Source organism: Macrotis lagotis, chromosome 5, assembly GCF_037893015.1.
Source record: "Macrotis lagotis isolate mMagLag1 chromosome 5, bilby.v1.9.chrom.fasta, whole genome shotgun sequence".
Taxonomy (NCBI): domain Eukaryota; kingdom Metazoa; phylum Chordata; class Mammalia; order Peramelemorphia; family Peramelidae; genus Macrotis; species Macrotis lagotis.
Window position 1 is genome coordinate 258,049,887 of NC_133662.1, and position 21,790 is coordinate 258,071,676.

Consider the following 21,790-nt stretch of genomic DNA (forward strand, 5'->3'; position numbering starts at 1 on the left):
AGCAGCATCAGGGCCAAATTTCAGAGTGCCCTGAATTCCAAGTAAAGAATTTTGGACCTTAAGGAATAGAAAATGTGGGAAGCTTTTGAATAAAAGGGTTGCAAAGAACCCTGCAGGCTTCAAGAAAATTAAGAGCTTTTAACCAAGAGGAAATTACTTCAACAGTCAAATTCCAACAGGAAAGGGACTATATGCCTTATTTTATCTTTGGAGCCAAGGGCATTTAGACAATAAATGACTACAGGGACCATCATGGCCTGAACTAGGGTAGTGGCAGAGGGAATGGAGAAAAGGGAAGTTACTGTAGATGTCACAGAGCTACAGGCAAAGGAACATGGCAATCAGTATACATAGAAAATATGGCTGAACCAAAAATAAGCATCCAAGGATGATTTAGGAGCAACTTGAAGAGAAAGAGGATTTGAGTCTAGTTTTGGATTTGTGGAAACTGAGGCAGCAGTGGTGGTTGTATTGAAAGGAAGATAGAATATGGATCTGAAGAATGGAGGGAGCTAAAGAGAGATGTGATTTCCCAATTTATTTCAGTTTAATTTTAAGGATTTTTGACACCTTGAAGATACTTGATATTTGAATCACTGACTTGACATTTATCATTAACAACAAACATTTTTGACAATTTAAGTTTTTCAAAGAGCTTTATATATCTTCTCATTTGAGCTTTACATGTTATCATAAGTGAACCTCACAAATATGTTGTGATGTAGATGTTACTATTTATCCTCATTTTATAGATAAGAAAGCTGAGGTTGAAAATGCCCCTTTTGTATTTTCATTTCAAAATACATACAGAGAAGATGAATAAATACTGTGATTGTGTTTATATGTATATGTGTGGATATATATGAAACTATGGGTACACATACACACACACATTGAACTGAGCTATGGTTTCAAGCTACAGGTATAGTTTATTTCTGAATTTATATATGACAAAATTTAAGATAACTATAAAGGCAGTAGGAAAAAATGAAAATCCATCTCAAAACATGAATTTTAATAAATTCTCATATTGAATGAATTGAAAGCCACATGTCTTTATAATCTTTGAATATTCTTTAGCATTTTTAACAAATCAAGTGATATGGAAACATAACAAATTTTAACTGAATGCATGTTTGATAAGGATGAAATTGCCTTGATGGTTCATGAAAGTCTATTTATATAAACTGGCCCTTAAGCCCCAATCAGTTTAGCGTAGTTTTCCTAATATTATGGAATTCCATAGAAAATTTAAAAATAAACATTCTGTAACAATTGTAGAGAAGACAACATATTTGATTATTATACGCCAACAACAACCATCTTGAGTGATAGACTGATCACTGCACAAAAGCAATAAAATTTTCAGAAGAAGCAAAACTAAACAAAACAGCCTGGTTTTACATATTTTTTTTTTTTTTTTTTTGTCAATACTGGAAGCAAGCAAATTCCTCAATAGGGTTCTGGAAACCAAAAAGCACAGTCAATATCTAGAGAATCACTGGCCAATAGGAACCTTCTTCTTGCAGAGAAAGCACAACCTCTTGGCAGATCTCATATGATCAAAAAAAAAAAGGATCGGTGTTGTCCAAGAGATTTCAGACCTGATCTGGGCGAGAGAGTGATTTCAGACTACGAATAATGAATCATTTTCGAGTTAGGTGATGATCGACATCTCTTCCCTATCTCTGCTCTCAGACACTGAACTGACTATGCTTTTCAAATACTTGATGAATTCCATCCGAATCTCCTCAGGTTCCTCCTCCAGATTGGAATGGATTAGTTTCAGTTTGCTCAGAGAAGAAGCTAGAAAATGAAACAGGAAGATACAGTTAAGCACAGAGCTTTCAGAGTCACTTGTGAAAAGAGAAACCAAAGTTTATCCATCATTTCTTAAAGCTGAGTATGGCATGAGGTGCTTGGCAATGGAAGTGAAAGTCCCTACTCTTAACGAGTTTACAACATGCTAATGGAGAAGACAAGGGCACATATAAGCACATATAAGATACAAATGAGCAGAAGGCAGTAGAGAGGGGGGGAATGAGGTGTGTGAGTTGGGTCAGAATCAAGAGGGAGAGGCAACTCCAGCAGGAGCTAGTGCCATGCACCACTTGGGGGGGAGTGGAGAGTGTACAAAGGGGAACCCAGTACAAGCAGGATGGGAACAGAGAGGGACCCAGTTGGTTCAAGCTGACATTGAGAGGGAGCATAGGAATCTATGAAGTGAAGGATCCATACTCTTGAGGAATATGAGCAGAGTGTGTGTGTGTGTGTGTGTGTGTGTGTGTGTGTGTGTGTGCACTCACACTTAGAAGATCCACTTGCAACTTTCAGTCCCATATGTGGCTCTTAAAGAATGGTGTTTAAGAAGAGTTCCATGGCCTTCATACCCTTCCATCCAACCCTCTCCTTGGTGGTGGTGAAGACCTTAACAACTACACTCCCCATTTCCTTTGATGTAAGATAAAAACCAAAATCCTTTAAAACAGTTTATGTGCTTGGCATTCAGTAGGTACATAATAAATGCTTACTGAATAATTTTCAGTTTGATTAGATGATTAAGGCATTTACAGTGAACCATTTTTGATGTTCAGTCATTTTTTATTATGTCCAACTTTTCATGGTCAGGGTTTTCTCGGCAAAGATACTGAAGCAGTTTGCCATTTCCTTCTCCAGTTCCTTTTTACAAATGGAGAAACTGAGGCAAACAAAGTTACGTGATTTGCCTAGGGTCATATAACTAGTGTTTCAGACTGAATCAAAACTCGGGAAGATTCCAGGACCAAGACCAGTACTTAACTACTTTGCCACTAGCTGTCCAAAAAGCAATAGATAAAAGCAATTATACAATTTCTCAAACGATTACTATAAAGTACTTCTGTAATCCATAAATCACATGGCTGACTGGGGCTTTCTCTTGAGATAAATTAGTTTAGCTAACTTTGCCACAGTGAAGATAGGAGACAGAAAAGAAATACCTAATTCTATTATCTATCTTCAACCAATGAACCAAAGTTCATTAAATGCACTTGAAAAATCATGAAAAACCCAAATTTTGGAGCCAGAATGGAATCTGAAGAGACATTTTCATTTCATAGTTCAGGAAAATGTCCAGTGTTTCACCTGACTTGCCTAAAAGCTATAGCTAATTACATTAGGATAGAAATTAAATGTTCATTTTAGATGCTTTAGTGAAAAGCACCAGGAAGATGGGAGCTCCTGTTCTACCTATTGGATATGTAGGTTGCATGACTTTGAGCAACTTCCAGGCAACTCTTGAGTTTGCTGACTTGGATTTCCCTAAACCAGTGAAATCTCAGATCCAATCTCACCTTTTATTTTTGCTTCTATCTTCCTAATTATAACATGTCCAATTCTTTAAGTAAGTTGATATACTAGCATATATAACAAGATAGTATCTTACATAATTCCCTTCCTACAGGGGAATACTCAATCAGTAATCAGCATGGTGCCAATTTATTTTTTTTGTACTTCTGAATTATCTATCAAGATCACTATCAATACGACATTAATTTCTCTGGGAATCTATTTTCTTATCTATATAATAAATGGCTCTTCCATTGATTATGTAAAGTGACAAGTTTTTAGGTAGCAAAGGAACTGTGGGCAATGAGGAAGACTGCAAGCAAAGACATCTACGACTTTAAGAATCAGATCCAGGTCAATTTGACAAACATTCAAATGTTTAACATTAAAGGCATTGCATGTGACAAGTTCTGAAAACAAACAAGGGGCTCCTGAGAAAATATGCAAAAACAACTAAAAATTTACAAATGAACATTTTTCTTCTCCTTACGTAAAGACAAGTTGCTCTTTTCCCCTCCAGAGCCTGGCTTGTGGTGGGCAATTAAGAGACACTGACTGTCCTGTAGCAATTGCTGCTGCACGAAGCAAGAATACCACATTTCAATCTCCTTCAAGTGGCTGGGGATCTCAGCATTGAAGACGATCACCACTCCATGAGAGTCCTTCATGAGGGCAGGCCAGCACGATTCAAATCTTCAGAGAAGGAAAAGAGTCCTGTCAGTCTGGACATCTTACCAGGGAGGATTATTTCTTATATGTCTTGTTTATCCTGTGATAAATATACTTGATCTTGGCCCATAGAGGCCAAGAAGAGATATTTACAGGCTTAAAGGCACAAACTACATGTTTCCATTTAAATACACACACAAGCACAGGGGCAGTTAGGTGGCACAGTGGGGAGAATGCTGGGTTTGGAATCAGGAAGACTCATCGTCAAGAGTTCAAATTCAGCCTGAGACACTTAGTAGCTGTCTTTTTGCCTCATCAGTACCTTTGCCAAGAAAACCCCCAAACTGGACACAAACACACACACTTGCTCCTCACTTGTGCTTGGAAGAAGACCGGATGGTACTTACTTTGTATCACCTCCACAATCCCACAGCTCAAACTCACACCCTGTTCCTTTGTTGTTGCTAGTTACTTGGGGGTTCTCAAATTCCAGAATCCTAAAAACATAAATATTTGAGAGAGATCATGGTTCTGGTGCTCCTCCCAACCAACCAAACCAAAGTAGTTGGTAAGGAGAGTCAGGGTTCAGAACTCACCTCACACCTTGGGTTGGGTTGTACTCAGTGATGTCGGAGCACTCAGTCAAAAAATTGGCCAGGACTGTTTTGCCACTCTGTGCAGAAGATAGCATTTTGGTTTTGTTCTGTTAAAATACTGGCTTCACAGAATCTCCTTACGTAAAGACAAGTTGTGGTGTGCCTTTGGCCTTAGTTTTCTCAACATTAAAACTATTGAACTAGTTGGCTTCTGAGGTTCCATCTGTGATCCCCAAACTCAGTGTTTTCTAAGCTTCCTCCCATCTCTCAGCATCAGTAGGAAAAATTGGGCTGTAGTTGTGGCACCTTGCTTCTGCTACTTATTACGGGTGAGGGAACCTGGGAGAAGCTTTCGTCTGTCCCTTTGTAAAAGAAGAGCAGGGTGGCGCAGTGGATAGAGCACCGGCCCTGGAGTCAGGAGGACCTGAGTTCAAACTCGACCTCAGACGCTTAATAATGACCTAGCCGTGTGGCCTTGGGCAAGCCACTGAACCCCATTTGCCTTGCAAAAACCTAAAAAAAAAGGTCAGGGAGAGGCCACAGGCTTTCATGAGCCAGCCAACCCCGGGGTCACAGCACCCCAGTCCGAGCTCTCTCACGGCACTGCTTTCACCTCTCCGGGCCTCCTCTGCCAACCTGTCCCACAAACCCGGTGGGCCAAGGAGGCGGGGGCCCCCCGTCTGTCTGGGGCCTGTATTCCTCAGTCTATCCAGGATGACTCCATCTCCTTGGCCCCCACTCTCCTCACTTGCAAAACGAGAAGCCGCATGTCTGGAAGGCATGGGGGGGGCTTGGACCCCGTGGGGTTAAATGGTGCCCGGGGCCCCTTCTCCCCAAGATGTTTTCATGTCTAAAGGCGGGGTTGCCAGGGAAACCAATGGGCGTGAGATGGGGGGGGCTGGGGGACATCCGGGTCTCGCTGCCCTGGGCCTCCCAGGGCCGCCGGGGCCTGCAGCGCCCAGCGCGGCCCAGGGGGGCGCCTTCATGGGTGGATGGGCTGGGGGGCGCCCCTTCAAGCCCGGGTCTGGGGCCCCGAGTCGCTCCCCTCCCCCCCGCGGCCGGGGGTCCCACCTCACAGGGCCCGATGAAGAGGATCTTGGCCTTGAGCATGGCGCCGGCCCGGCTGGAGGGGGCATCTCCCGCGGCCCGGCCCGGGGCCCAGCCCTCAGGCGCCGCCGTTGCCAGGGCTCCGGGACCGCGGGGGCGTGGCCGCCCAGGTCCCCGCGGATTCGCCGCAGCTCGGAGGCGGGGCTGGAGGCGGGGCCGCGCAGGCGCAGACGGGCGGCCCGGGGGCGGAGCAACCGCCCGCGGCCCCGCCCCTGCCCCCGCCCGCGCGCCGGCCGGCGCCCCCCCTCCCGGGGACCCCGGGGCTGGGGGGCACCCCCCCCTCCCGGGGACCCCGGGGCTTGGGGGGCGCCCCCCCCTCCCGGGGACAACCCCCCTCCCGGGGACACCCCCCCTCCCGGGGACACCGGGGCTGGGGGCACCCCTCCTCCTCCCGGGGACCCCGGGGCTGGGGGGCGCCCCCCCCTCCCGGGGACACCGGGGCTGGGGGGGCGCCGCTGGGGGGCGCCCCCCTCCCCGCCCCGCCGGGCCCCTCCCCGCCGCGCCCCCGCCCGTTCCGTAGTGGCCCGCCCCGGTCAAGCAGCTAGGACCCCCCGCTGCCCCCCACGTCCGGGGTGTTGGAGGACCCCCCGGTACCCGCCTCCGGCGGCAGGGGAGCCCCCTGCCCCCGGGACTGAGGCGGGCGCCCCCCATTGAGCGGAACCCCCGCGCAGCTTCAGGCCGCCCCCTTGGGGTGACCCCCAGGGGCCCGGGCAGGGGCCACGCGCCCCCGGGCTTGTCTGGTTTGACTTTAATGGGGGCAGGGAAGGGGAAGAGGGCATCTTGCCAGCCGGGCCGGGACCTGCTTCCCGGCAGATGCCCCCGAGGCGCGGAGCCCCTGGCACGGCCGGCCCACGCCGCAGCAGGTACAGCCCCTTTTTTACAGTCACTCCTTGGCCACCGGCTGCATGTCCTGCCTGGGGCAGCCCAGGCCTGGCCGCTCACCCCTCAGGGTCCGGCTTACATTTCGTAGGCCGCCCCTCGCGTCCCAGGAAGCCCCCACCCCCAGGAGGTCCTTCTGGACCGTTCTTTGCCTGCCGCCTTCAGCAGGCCCCAGACCAGAACGGCCTTGGCTCCTGGCCCCCTGGGCCTTGGCTCCTGGCCCCCTGGGCCTTGGCTCCTGGCCTCCTGGGCCTGCTTAGCATCGAGTGCAGGTCGGGCCCAAAGCCAGCGGAGTTCGGGTGCAACGACCCTGTTGGGTCCGTGGCACATGCAATAGATGCAGAGCTGGAAGGGGGTTATGTAATGTGGGCCGCGGCCCCATCGATATTAAAACTCAAACAGACCACTTAGAAAACCAGGCACTAACACACGTTCGATTGTGTTTTTATTACTTTTGTCTTTTCCAGTCACGTTTTAATAGCTTCAGGTCCGCTGTTTGACATCTCTCATCTAGTCCAATCTCCTCGTCTTATGGTTAAGGAATTTACTTTAGGCCTTGCGTGAACTTTAGGGATACCGGGATAAAAGGGGCAAATGTTTAGGTTGGAGGCAGACTTGACCTTAAATGTCAGAACAAGAAGTTTGTATTTTATTTGGTAAGGGGGGGGCGGACTTTGGACAGGAGAATGATGAGATGAGATCTGTGTGTGTTGGGAAGATTGCTTTGATGAAGAAGGCTTCGGAGTCAGGGAAATGAGAGTATCTGAAGTTGCTAGGAAGTGAAGAGAGCGATTAGATTTAATTCATACGCTGATTCCACAAAGGCTTGCTGTCAAGGTTTCTGTTTGAGATTCTTACCCAGAAGATGGTGGAGGGTTCCATTTGCAGTGGGGCTTGGCAGGAAGCTACTAATTGCTAAACAAAACCTACAGAGTAAGTTTTTTCCTTTTTTTTTTTTTAAAGTTTTTGCAAGGCAAATGGATTAAGTGGCTTGCCCAAGGCCACACGGCTAGGTCATTATTAAGTGTCTGAGGCTGGATTTGAACTCAGGTCCTCCTGACTCCAGGGCCAGTGCTCTATCCACTGTGCCCCCTAGCCACCCCCAGAGTGAGTTCTTAAGGAGAAAAGATTGGAAGTTCAAAATGTACATACTCTGGAGTGATCCCGACTCCCACATGCACGACCAAGCTAGGAACCCAGAGCATGGCTATATCTCCTTTCAGGGTCATAAGGGTAATCCCTGAGGAGTTGGGGGTTTGTTGTTTTTCTCATGCTACTATTGCTTACAAGCCCCCACCAGTGAATGCTTCCCCAAATCATCAGTTGATATTAGTCAGCCAGACTTAATAAGTTTTAGAAAGGAGTGTTTACTAAAGTAGTAATAAAAAGTCATGACACATTCTCCCATTAATACATACCAAATCCAGAGGGAGATGTGGCAAAGGTCAATTCACCACTCCTGGATGCTGGAAGTCCCATACTCCTCTCTGTAAGATTACTCAAGAAGTTTCCCTTAGATTTTTATCCTGGGTTCTTGTAGAACCTTATAGCTGCTTTTCTTGGTGCAGAAGCATGATAAAGCAGTGATGAGGACTTCAGTGATCTAGACATCCCTTGGAGGAAAACAGAACAACTAATGAAATCTTGATTTTTCTTAATAATAATTTCATTCTTTCAAAGGTAAAGGAAATGGCAAGGGAGATTGCTGTTGGAGACCAGGTTCTGAACAAGAAGACTGCTGAAAGAGAAATGATTAGGATCTTGGGGGTAAGTGACCATTCCATGTTAGACTTTGAGATCTCAAAGGAGGAAAAAGAAGAACACCATCTAATATGCACACATTGGATTTTGCAAAGGGTCCAGAGAAAGGACAGATAGGATCCCAAGGTTAAAGTTTGTTCTTCAAGAGGCGGGATGACTTTTTCAAGACCTCAATGAAAATTATTCCAGTGAGTAGGGGCAGTGGATAGAGAGAGCAGAAGCCCTGGAGGCAGGAGGATCTGAGTTCAAATGTGACCTCAGACACTTAATAATTACCTAGCTGTGTGACCTTGGGCATGTCACTTAACCCCATTGCCTTGCAAAAAGAAAAAAACCTAAAAAAACAAAAAGAAATTATTCCAGTGAGGAAGAAAAAAAAGGCAGGAGAGAGGGTTGGTGAAGTACCTAAAGAGACTAACAAGTTCAGACAAATGACAGAATGGGGTACTGAAAGAACTGATGCATATGCTGATCTATTGTAAGTGATCTTTGCAAGATCTGGGAGCATTGGAGAGTCCTTACAGGACTGGAGAACAATCATGTTCCTAATTTAAAAAAAAAAAAGAGATTGCAACTGCAGGGCAGTGAATTTGATTTAAATTTTTGGCAAAATTCTAAATGTATTTGTTATTGAAGGGATGGTTTGTGAGCATTTAGAAAGAGAAGCAGAGACAGCTAAGAACCGGTATGATTTCATTAAGAACTAGTTGAAAGGTTGAAGAGGGAATCCAGGTAACCTTTGAAGCTACATCCAAGCAGTGTTCATTCAGACCTGGCTCTTTCCTTTGCATGGAAGAGCACATGGTCTTTTATCCAGTTAAGCAGGGGTGGAAGACTGTATATTTTGGCCACCAGGTAGCAGCACTCTGCAGTCTCCCTGTTGCTCACTGGAGGGCTCCCTCATCCATGGATCCCTATTCTCTTAGACACCCCCCCTTCCATCTTTCCAGTTAGAGGCTCAGGTTCTCCAGGGCTCTGATGTCTAAAGTGAGGGAGACTATGGTGCTGGAGAACCCCACCCTGCCGGCCTTCAGTCCAACCCTGGCAGCCCTCATGGAGTCCGTGCCATCAAAGGAAAGGATGGGACCAGTGTTAAGAGCTGGTCTCTGCCCATTTTTGAAGAGGTGGGGGAACCATGGAGGGGAAATAATGCCTATACTCTCAGAGTCAGTTGAGGTGTTGGGTGACTTTCCTGAATTGCCTATTTTTCTTCATGGTCTTGTTTGTTAGAGGCATCATTCTCTGAATCACATAGGATAGAGGAATATAACTGGAAATGGAAAAGATATAAAAAAGACAAACCTATAATTTATTTGAAAAGAGGTTGCTTTTTGAAGAGTTCAGGCCAGCCGTCTCTCACTTCCAACCATTTCTCACAATGAGGGGGGAAAAGTGCCCTCCCACTTTTCTTCTCAAGGGCAGAAGTCCGAATTCTCTTTTCAGAGGCCAAGGGCTTCAGGCAATTGAGGAAGGAAATGTTCTCCCCTGTTGATAGAGCCTTCCAAACCCACCAGCCTCTGGCTGGTCTCTGGCATTGTCTCAACGTCTGTGCCAGTCATGGCAGAGACAATCTTGTACCATGGGTTTGTCTGACTTTGGTTGGCCCCATGGATAGTATGCACAATCTTGCTTCTTTCCTTTTCTCTCCTGTGCTCCCACACTCACTTTGGAAAGTCTTTTCAAGGGCATAGAAAACAAACTGGGGAATTTGTGAGTTCTTTGGACCCATTAACAGCTTGGTATGCCAACCCTTCTTCTGCAGGGGCAGTAGAAACACTGCATATAGATTTGTATCATTATGTGCCCCACCTCCAAGTCCTCCCTCCCTTCCCTATTTCTGTAGAGGGCAATGCCCTCCTTCCATCCCCCAGACTTCCAAGCTGGGACTCCTGCACCCTTCACTAATTCTTCCCCCTCCACCCCACCCCCCCACCATGTCCATGCTGTTACCAAGGCCCTTGGAGTCCATGTCTTCGGCATCTCTCCTCTGACACTGCCCTCAGCCCAGTGCAGACCTCATCACCTCACTTCTGGACTATTGGAGTAGCTGCTGGGGATCTATCTGCCTAGGGATTTTCCTAGAGTGGAGGTCTTTTCATGTCACCTCCCTCCATAGAAACTCAGTGGCTCCCCATGACCTCCAGGATAAAACACTAAATGTTCTCTTCGGCATTCAAAGCCCTTCTTTAACCTGGCTCCCTCTGACTATTCCACTCTTCTTACACCTCATTCTCTAAACTCTTCTGTGTGCTGACACTGGCTTTCTGGCTTTTTCCTCTAGGAAGGAGTCACCCCCGTCCCTTAGCGCCTGCCTGGAGTGTTCTCTGCCCCTCTTGATTGCAATTCTCCTTGGCTTCCTTTAAGTCCCAACTAAAATCCCATTTTTTAGTGGAAACCATTTCCAATCCCTTTTATCTGTTAATTATTGTCTTTTTATTCTGTATATAGCTTGTTGTCATTTAGTCCAACTCTTTGTGACCCCATTGGGTGTTTTCTTGGCAGAAATACTGCAGTGGTTTGCCATTTTCTTTCCAGTTCATTTTGACAGATGAGGAAACTGAAGCAAACAGCTAGTAAGTGTCTGAGGTCACATTTGAATTGAGGAAGATGAGTCTTGACATCAGGACTGATATTCTGTTCATTATAGCAGCACCACCTAGCTGCCCAAACTCAAGACTACCTGGGTTCCAATCCATCCTCAAACACAGGATGACTTTTACTTTTTAGCATCTTATCTCCAGTGCCAAGCATAGGTCCTTATATGTAGATATTTGTTGAACAGAATTGATGAAATGACCTCAGAGCTTGAACCTGGGACTGGTAAGGGAAATTACCCTTTATAAAAGGGAAGGGCGTGAGTTGGGATTGATGTAAACTCAAAGAAGATCCTTGATTGGTACCAGGGTTTATTCCAGATCCATAAATCTAGGCCAACTGTTGGCCCCAGGGTTGCTGGACAGGGGGAGTCAGCACAGGCTCAGAGAGAAGATGAAGCACAATGGCAAAACAGATTATTTATATGACTCATGCTACTTCTATCAATCAACAAGCATTTCTTTATTACCAGGTCCCTGGGAAACCCCAACAAAAGGGAAGACAATCCCTGACCCCAGGGAGCTTTACATTCGATCAGGCATAACAGCATAGACATATATGAAACAAATTAATCCTCCAATCAACAAGGTTTTATCAATTGTTTACTATAAGTAGGATATAAGTGCTAGCACTGGGGACATAGAAATAAAAAGTCACATTTCCTGCCCTCGAGATACTTCTTTCAAGTGCCCCTCTAAAAATTGGACAGTCTTTGAGAAGCATTTGCCAGTTCCCCCTCAATATCTTTCCTCTGTTGATGATCTCCAATTTATCCTATTGGGAACTTGTTTATACATGGTTATTTCATTGTTGTTTCTTCCTTTAGTCCATGAGCTCCTCCCAAACAAGGTTTCTTAAACCTTTCTTCCCCCTCCCCAGTATGTAGCACAGGGCCTTCTTTGTAGTAGGTGTTTAATATATGTTTGTTGACTTAACTTGATTCTCAAAGAAAGGGGGGGGATCAAATATTCTGAGCTTCTTAGAAATGAGTACTATATGAGTAAGGGAGTTTTGTTATAAGGTATTGAGGTACATTGCTCTGTGACCTTCATTTAAAACTTACTTTAGGGCTTACTTTAGACAGTTTCATAAATAATCTCTAGAAAGCAGAGGGATCAATATGGTATTTGATGAAAGAAAGGACTAGATGACCTAAGAGATCTTTTGTATATTTAATTCTGCAACTCCATTCAATAAAACTCTCACAAGCACATAAAAATGATATTGAGTTATTTCAAATCCTTTCTATAAATTATTTAAAAGATTTAATATAGACTCCTAGTCATAAAATCTTTAATTTTAACTGGCCTTCCATAGTCTCTGGTTTTTTTTTTTAACTACTAGGAGATATATTGTAGATTTATAGTCTTACTACGGACATGGCTAGGGAACATTTAGAAAGTGATGCAGTGATTACAAAGTTTTGTTTCATCAAGATCAGGTTGTGCCAGACTGTTATCATTTCTTTTTCCAACAGAATTTTAAAGGTAGAATATGAAGGGAATGTTCTGGATATAGTTTGTATAGATCTTATTAAAGCCTTTGATAAGATATTTCTCATACTCTTTTTTTTACTTTTTTTTTTTGCAAGGCAATTGGGTTAAGTGGCTTGCCCAAGGCCACACAGCTAGGTAATTATTAAGTGTCTGAGACCGGATTTGAACTCAGGTACTCCTGACTCCAGGGCTGGTGATCTATCCACTGAGCCACCTAGCCACCCCTCTCATACTCCTCTTATGGAGAAGATGGAGATACAATAATGAAATCCAATGGACTCAAACTGTTTGGATAGACATATTCAAAGAGGAGTTGTGTGATTCAGTATTAATATAGCAGAATGTCTCCAGTGAAGTACCAAGAGATCTATCTTTAGTTGATCCTGAACTCATTTGTATGGTTTGGATAAAGGCACTGAATCTACAGATGGCCAAGAGTGAATGGGAGTGCCAATATAGGGAGTGGGGAAGGGTCATGGGGCAGAGAATCGGGATCTGAAAGAATGTTGCTGAACTAGAGAACTGTGCTGTGTCTGGAAGCTGACCTTTGACAGGGATAAATGTAAAGTATAGCATTTGGGAGCAAACAAATCAGCCTGGTGAGTATAAGATGGAAGATGAAGAGGTGTGAATGGGGTCAGTGGTCCTGAAGCACATCTGAGACATCTGAGTGGACTGCAAGCTCAATCTGTCAGGAGGGTGATATGGCCACCAAACCCCTCGGCAAACCAGTGACAGTCTTGAATTGGGTCGGATGGGCTTGATGGCTGAATGGAGTGGTGACAGTCTCATTGTTTTTGGCCCTCTTCAGAGTTCATCTGGAGTATTGTGATCAGCTCTGCGCCTGAGTCCTCTTCTCCTTCCCTCCCCCCAGTGTAAGTTGTTTATTGATAAGCAGAAGGATTGTAGAAAAGGACCACCAGGATTTTGAAGGGCCTTGAGCTCATGACAGAGGAGGTGTGGTTGAAGGCAACTGGCATGTTTATCATGGAGAAAAGAAGACTCATATGATAATTTTCTTCCCCATTGAAAAGAAGGTTTAAATATGTTTTATTTGGCTTTAGAGGACAAGACCAGGAGCAATGGGTAGAAGTGATGAAGGGGCAAATTTAAGTTTGATAGTAGGAAAAACAGTTTGATCTGTGCTGGTGGTGAGGGCTGGCTGGTTCAAGAGGTAATGGGTTCCCCCTCCTCACAGGTCTTTAAGGGGAGACTGGACAACCATTTATTTATCCAGTAGGTTATAGTGGAGATTACTTTTATGTTTAAATAGCTCAATTCTCAATTTCTATGAGTCTTTGAGATGCTTTATGAGGGCCCTGGAAGATCAGATGGACCTGAACCCTGCCAATGCTCTGGGTGTAGGCATGCCAGAGGAGAGAGAAGCCAGTGGAACCACGTGGGATGAACCCAGGAGATTGAGAGGACCATCCCATACCTAAGTGAGTGCAGGTGAGGGGGGAGCCTGACCCTGGCATGAAGTCGTACACCAGAAATTGAGCCTCGAGGTTATGAGCAAATGTGACAAAAAATCCCAAATATAATGAAGAAATAAGAGACACACAAGAGATAAACTCAGAACAATTCTCAGTAGGGCCTCAGGGGAGAAAAATACTCTGCCCAAAGAACCATATGAACACCTTGTAAAATGAAGCAAGAGATAAAAAATGTAATTATGAATGATGTTAGAACCCTGGTGGAATGAATGGGAGAAAGAATAAATAGCTTGCAATAGAGAGTGGAAAATAATACCTTAAAAACAGACTCCCTGAACAATTAGGAAGGAACAAATAGAACTCAGTGACTCCATGAAACAAGAAATATTAGAGTAAAATTGAATGAAAAAATAGAAGCAAATATAAGAGATTTACTCCCCAAACCATTGACCTGTAAACTAGGTCAAGGAGAAATAATCTGAGTCATCAGAATCCTGAAAACTATGACCAGGCAAGACTCAAGAAATCATAAACTGAAAACTATTAAAATTAGGGGGCAAAGATAAAATAGAAGGCATGAGGCACCTCCTAAAAGAAACCCCCAATGAAAAGTCCCAGGAATATCATAGCCCAAATCCAGTTAATATGTATTATGGGCTTGCCATGGTGTAGATAGGCTGCTGCCTGGCACTGTGTTAAGTGTTGGGGATACAAAGGAAGACAAAAGACAACCCCTGCCCTCAAGGAGTTTACAGGCTAATGGGAGAGACAACATGCAAACAACTATGTACAAACAAGATAGATTTTTAAAAAGAAACAAGACAGATCTGGTGAAAATGTGTGGTTTCCTATGCAATCCTCTCTTCTGTTCTTTGCATATGGAAATGTTCAAGTTTGTTTGTATTTGTCAAGTCCAGAATAGCAAAAAATGAAAATGGAAAAGTAAGTGAAAACAAACACACAGTTTGGATTGGCATGGGGGTCACTGAAACCTTGGAAAACTCCTACTGAGGCTTCTGCTGTGCTGGCTACATCTTCTGTGCAGGGTTTATGGAAGGAGTCAGACCAGAATCCCACACCATGAGGAGGCATGGGGATGGACAAGATCTCTATCAGCAGAGGCAGTATCCACTCGCAAAACTGGTGAAGTCATGCAGTGCCTGAAGAAAATAGGAGGAGACATTCTGGAAAAGGAGGCTTTCCAAAAATGGAGTTCTTCCTACCAGCTGTTTTGGATTAAAGTTCATGGTGTGGTTCAAGTGCCTTTCTAAGGTTGGGTGTTTTCTTTGGTGAAGGATATTTTTCTTAATTAAATATAAATTTATTATTATAACACCTTGACTCTCATATACCCAACTTTCCTCTCTAACTCTAAAAACTAACATTTATAAACTAATGTCTGTTGACTGGGAAAAGAAATATTTGAATCTGAAATATTCAATTAAGTTCAAGGATGTATCACTTCCTGCAAAGGTATAGATACATTTAGATACATTTACATTTAGTTAGTTGCATCTGTATAAAAATATGGTAATAAATGTAAATCTGTTCAAGCTTAGATATAAAAATAATATTGTTCAGTCATGTCCTCCTCTTCATGACCCTATCTGAACTTGTCTTGGGGAAGATATTATAGTGATTTGCCATTTCCTTCTCCAGTTCATTTTACAGATGAGGAACTGAGGCAAACAGGATTAGGTGATATGTCCAAGGTCACATAGCTAGAAAGTGTATGAGGTCTGATTTGAATTCAGGTCTTTCTAACTCCAGGTCTGGCAGTCTGTATCATACTGCCAAACTACAACTAAAGCTAGCTACCTTCCATTTACTCTATATGTATCATGTATGGACCTATTTAGTTATTTATCTTTCTCCCCTATTAGAATATAAGTTCCTCAAAGGCAGTTCCTGGTCCATAAGTGCTTAGTGCCATACTTGCTAATTGATTTGTATTTATTTATTATGAAAATTTTTTTAAATGTGTATTTCTTTATTTTTCCAACTACATGCAAAGATTGTTTTCAACAATCATTTTTTTTTTAAGGGTTTGAGTTTTACATTTTTCTCTCTCTATCCTTATCTTCCCTCTCTCTCCTCAACAAAAGTAATCTGAAATAGGTTACACATGTATAACTAAGTTAAACATATTTTCATATTAATCATGTTGTGAAAGAAGAATCAGAACTAAAAGGAAAAAACACGAAAGGGGAAAAATCCATAAAACATAAAAAATTTTAAATATTAAAAATAGTAAGTTTTGGTCTTCATTCAGAATCCATAGTTCCTTCTTTGGTTGTGAATAGGATTTTACAAATTGATTGGTCTTTAAAAACATTTGCTAATTTCTTTTCTATCAAAAACACATTTAATATAAAAATGTCATGGACTTTATTTGTATGTATTTTAAAAATCTCTTAATTTTTTTGTCTGCATTTAAAGGCTACAGAAAGGTGTGGAAAAATAATGGATGATTTAGCATATATTATGGAATATCATTAAAAGAAACATTCGGATAAACAAAGCTCTCATCTACAATTGAGAAAAAAAAGCCCTTGTAGAGTCAGTGACTCACATAGACTGAGCAGATTAGATGAGCGCCTGGTCAATTGTGTTGAAATTTAATGGAAAAACAGATCATCATAACCATGGGGTGTTTGCAACCATCATCTAATCCATCTTTGTAGCAGCTTGTAGAAGGGAGGATGGCTATCCTTGTTGCAGAGCTTGGAAGTCACATCTGGGCATGACAGAATGGAGAACAGAGTTGTGGTTTCCTGCTACTTTCATCAACTGCTCCAACCCTTTTCCTAGCTTTGCCTTCCTCCATTCCTCTTGAAACCTACAGTGACATTCCTAAGCCTCTCAGCTCAGGGCCCATGGGCTTATTGCCTTTGGACTTGGTGTCCATGGTGCCAACCAACTGATCCAGTCAACTCAGTTAAATGCTTCAAGGAGAACAACGAAAGAAAAAAAAAACGAACCAAAAACAATAGATCAATTCTATTTGAAAAAAAAAAAAACAAAGTACTTAGATACTCGTAGTCATAAGACTGATTTCTAGCACAGCCCTGTGGGTTAGTTTCTCTTCATTTGCATGAAAGATCTGGATACTGTAGAAAGTAAGACTTTAAGATCATTACAAATTATACCAAAGAACTAACGAGGAAGTGATCTGATTATACTACATAGTGCAATCAAAAGAAAATGACTTTTGTTAAATGCCTTGCTCTGCAAAGAGCAAATGCATGTAAATGTGGATTAATATGTCTGGAACATATTTCTTTAAGTATCCCCCTAAAGCTTTCAGTCTAACGCACAGATGTAGTGAGAAAGTTGAACAGGATACTGGGTTACATTACCAGAGGAACAGACTATAAATCAAACATTATGATATGACTATGACATGGGACGTTGGTAAGTTCTCATCTGGTACACTGTATTTGGTCCTGTTAGGAAACAAGACATCAAGAATGAAGATAAAAACCATTCCTTTCATCTGTGAGTTATGAAGAAAGGCTGAGGAAGTTTGGCAAATTTTTATTTGAAAAAGGATCTCACAGAGACCCAAATGAAATGTTTGAAATGTTGAAGGGGATTAATCAAATTGTTTCTTTATGAAGACTATGAAAACAAGAGAATTTAATTTGAAAATTAGGAGCATGTGAAAACTAAAAGGGAGAGTTCTGGCTAAACTGTTTTATGCACTCCATAGTCTTCATATGGAAAAAGTTACTAATCCAAAGAGAACCAGTGAAGCAAGAGACAAGAATATTTTTAGCCAGGATTATTGTGGTGTTTGTTGTTCATACTTCATTTTTGAAGAGGACCAGTGGATGATATCTGGACATTATGTGCGAATGAGATTTAAGTGAAAGAGAACTGCACAAAGTCATCAGCCTCACTCTTTAGAGTTCTTAAAGTACAGTGGTAAGATAAAAGTCAAGACAACTAGTGATGGCCTGGCAGGTCTCCTTCACGTCTGACTAAGATTTCTCTGAAGCTCCTGCTTCAACCACCTTCAAGGAGAAACACCTTTAACATGCTTTCAAGTGTCTACCTTAAGGTTTAAGAATTAAAGATTAAAGGATTAAAGAGGATATAGGAAAGAGAGGAAAGACAAGAGTTCTATGGAGGAGAAAAGATTGATTGATGATATCCATTGTTGAGTGAAAACCATGGCAGCACATTGTTCTTACTAATAAGATCAGAGAGATTGTGGCCAAATTTCCTACTCCTGTGGAGCTCTAAACTTTTTTCCCATTTATTTATTTATTTATTTATTTTCCAATTACATGCAAAGATAGTTTTCAACATTCATCTTTTTGCAAGCTTTTAAGTTCCACATTTTCCTACCATACCCCCTTCCCACCCCCTCCCCATGGCAGCAAGCCATGTGATAGAAGTTTCACATTATAAAAATTCATTAGTCAAGTTGTGAAAGAGAAACTAAAATGAAGGGGGGGGGAACAAAAAAGTTTAAAAAAGTGAACAGAGTATGTTTTGCTTTGGATTCAGAATCCATAGCTTTTTCTTCTGAATGTGGATGGCATTTTCCTTAATAGGTCTTTCAGGATTGTCCTTGACCACTAACTACTGAGAAGAGTTGCATTGATCATAATAGATCATCCTACAATGTTGTTACTGTATACAGTGTCCTCCTGGTTCTGCTCACTTCACTCAGCATTAGTTCATGTAAGTCTTTCCATGCTTTTCTAAAGTCAGGCTGCTCATGATTTCTTATAGGACAATAGTACTCCACATTTATATACCATAGCTTGTTCAGCCATTCCCCAGTCGATGGTGTCCCCTCAGTTTCCAATTCTTTGCCACTATACAAAAAGAGCTGCTATAAAAATTTTTGTATATGTGGGTCCTTTCCCCCTTTTTGTGATCTATTTGAGATAAAGTGATATTGCTGGATCATTTTTTTGTATGTTAGGCATAACCCTGTAACCTTTTTTAATGGATCTCCTTATGGGTCATCTACTTTATCCAATGTGACCATTTCAGTTTGATTTATTATCATTTGTATTTCTTATTTAGTCTAGTAAAAGATTTTATTGGAGAAGCATGGAAAATAGACCTTTTGTGTTATAAATGGCTAGTGAATACTTAGTCCAGAGTGATTAAAATGGTTTTTTTAAGATATCTTAATAAAATGGCACACCTCTCTCAAAGTGGGAGGGAGGGGTAAGGAATGGAAGGTCTTTTATGCAACTTAAAGGCCTTGTTCATGCCAATCATAGATTGGGGTCATAATCTAATTGATACATTGGTCCCCATACATTTCCCCTGCCCTGCTCATTATACTCATTATACTAATGAGCAGGAACCTCTAGGGCTCCTGGGGCATTAGTAAAGGAGAAAATCAAAACTCTTGGTTAAGTTAAACAGGTGGGACAATCTCATCAGTTTTTGATCAAATGGAGGCTAAATTTTTTATCTTAACTAAGAACCTGCCCATAGGCAACAGTATAGGCAGACCCTAGTCAATCCTCCCTTCACATTCTTGTGGAACCCAAACGCCCACATTTTCCTCATACTGGGCAAGTCATTTAACCTGTTCCTTGGACCTTAGCCTATTAGATAAGAATAATGGGGATAAATCACTTTGAACATTCCCTCCCAGCACTAAAAGTCCATCCTTCTAGAATGCTTTCTCAAGGATTGTTGGATTCATAACTTCTAACTTTCTCAATTTAATACCAGACTCTTGATTGAAGTAAATGAGGGAAGTTGGAAAGGGGAAAGGGGGAAAATCAAGGTGTGTATAACCCTGATTAAAGGATTCTGAAAAAACTCCCTTTCCATCCCCATTCCAAAATTCCAAGAGAGAATAGAACACCGCCCCCCCCCCCCAGCACAAAGGCCGGTCCCCAGCAGGTGCTTAGCTAATGCATGTTGATCTCTTGACTGTTAATTGATGGACCATCTACTAGAAAGAGCGCTAGACATAGAATCAAAAGACTAGGGTTCAAATCCCTACTCAGACCTTCCTTGGATGGGTGACCCTATGCAAGTGACAATTCTCACCTGAAAATGGGCATCATAATAATAAAAATACCTACTTCACAGGTCTGCAGTGAGCAAAGCACTTTGCACTATTGAAAGACTAACAGAAATCATTGACATTTGATTCTGAAATGCATTTCATTCTGATACCTTGAACATAGCACAGCTCAAAGGCAGCAGCATGCAATATAACCTGGCCTTCTCCCTTGCTGCTTGTATGACCTGGAACAAGTCACTCATCTCAGGAGTCTCAGTTTCCCCATCTTGCTCTAAATCTAGGTTTAACTGATCTCTTTTAATTTTTAAAAATTTATTTAAAGTGACTTACCCAAGGTCACACAGCTAGGCAATTATTAAGTGTCTGAGGTTGGATTTGAACTCAGGTCCTCCTGACTACAGGGCCAGTGCTATAACCACTGTGCAACCTAACTTCCCCTACTGATCTCTTCTTCATTCTTAATCTAACAAGTCAGTTTTCTGGACTTTTACAACTGTCTTGTCACCTCAGCATCAATAGCACTAATATATTGAATCTGGTGCTTTAAGCAAAAATCACTCCTTCCTCTCTAGAAGCTCACATCCTAGTAAAAGAGACACATACATATAATGAGGTTTATTCAAGATACATAGATGGAAGATGCCTCTAGAAGGGAAGGCACTAGGAGCTGGGGGGGGGGGTTGGGGGATAAGGAGGGTGCACCTGAGGGAAGTGTGCTTGAGTTGAGCCATAAAGGAAACCAAGGATTCTAAGAATCTAAGAGGTGAAATGGGAAAGTATCCACAGATATTCATTCATTCATTTGCAGAACTAATTGGGCCTCTACTACATGGCAATGTACTGATAACAAAAAAGAAATAACCCTTACCCAAGAGTTTACAGTCTACCTGGGGGAAAGAGTCATACATGTAGACACATAATAATACAGGTATGTTCCACTTAACCTTGGTTTCACCAAAGCATTGTGTTGGAGCCCTTGGGGCCAAGGGACCAGGGTTACAAATGAGATCAGCTGAATGATGTTCCTGGTGTGGATTTGACAAGTTTCAGCGGAATATACCTGGATAAAACTGCTACAAGCATACTGTTCTCTTGGCCTGATCATTTTGCAGAGATGTGGAGGAATGGAGCTATTTTCTTTTTATCCCTAACTAAAGTTTTCATTACAGGATGAATTCCCTGTAAAAGTTAAGACCTTCTGCCCCAGTTCTGTCTTCTTCCAAAATGTACTTCCTATGTGCAGATTTTTGTGGCTATTAGAAGTAGAGGACACAGGGATTGATGGCCAAGGAATTGTCCTAAATGTGGGCAGTTTGGTTATATCTTCCCCTTTATTTGCTCTATGCCTGCAAAGTCTTGGCTTTTATGGGAACTTTCATGAGGTTACTAAATGGTTTAGCAAGGTCCACGAAGACCAGGGATATGCCATTGAGTGTACCTTTTATAGGAAGGATGGGTGAGGTCCATTCCATTGGTTCTCCTGGGGCATTGCTTTTGGGAACTGAGTCATAAGTTGTGTCTGTGTAATTCAACCACCTTGACTGAAGAGAAGGCATCATTCTACTAGATAACTAGGAAATTCTTTAAAACAAATGGTTTAACTTTTTTCAGTATAGAATTGACTGGTTATGTAACCAAACCGACCATTTATTTTGCTTGTGCAGGACCAAAAGGAGATAAGTCAGTCATGGAATAAGAATTAGAGATAAAAGGCAGATTTGTCTCATATAAAAAGCCTTAGAGAAAGGATTCATCATCTGGGGTCTAGAGATTCCCTGGGTCTCATCCAGGGGAATGTGGATAGATAAACTTAGATGGAAAAAATTACATTTTTATTTCAGAATTGGTGTCCTTGGTAATCTTGAGTTTTTAATTTTCCGAATTTAAAAAGAATAGAGAAGAGGTCCATCATTT

At 42.5% G+C, this 21,790-nt stretch overlaps 2 protein-coding genes across 8 annotated transcripts in view; one reads left to right on the forward strand and one right to left on the reverse strand.

The window, feature by feature from the left end:
• Positions 1–1,275: 1,275 nt before the first annotated feature.
• Positions 1,276–5,855, reverse strand: IFT22 (intraflagellar transport 22). 2 transcript variants are annotated; one of them, XM_074189514.1, is made up of 5 exons: positions 5,664–5,855; positions 4,593–4,669; positions 4,404–4,493; positions 3,818–4,020; positions 1,276–1,806 (listed from the first exon to the last, which is right to left on the reverse strand). In XM_074189514.1, the coding sequence occupies exons 1-5, from the start codon at positions 5,700–5,702 to the stop codon at positions 1,658–1,660; spliced, it is 558 nt and encodes a 185-aa protein (XP_074045615.1). In that variant the 5' UTR covers positions 5,703–5,855; the 3' UTR covers positions 1,276–1,657. The 2 variants fall into 2 exon arrangements, with proteins under 2 accessions (XP_074045615.1, XP_074045616.1); XM_074189515.1 differs by lacking the exon at positions 5,664–5,855 and adding an exon at positions 5,341–5,441.
• A 317-nt stretch (positions 5,856–6,172) lies between these two features.
• The window catches only part of COL26A1 (collagen type XXVI alpha 1 chain), a 262,250-nt gene continuing 246,632 nt past the window's right edge, over positions 6,173–21,790 (forward strand). For 3 of the 6 annotated variants that reach the window (XM_074189516.1, XM_074189522.1, XM_074189521.1), the window contains exons 1-5: positions 6,173–6,562; positions 8,259–8,345; positions 14,912–15,138; positions 16,306–17,793; positions 18,429–18,558. The gene's annotated coding sequence lies outside the window, so the exon portion shown is untranslated. The remainder of the gene's footprint in view (positions 6,563–8,258; positions 8,346–14,911; positions 15,139–16,305; positions 17,794–18,428; positions 18,559–21,790) is intronic. The other 3 variants (XM_074189517.1, XM_074189518.1, XM_074189519.1) reach the window with 3 other exon arrangements.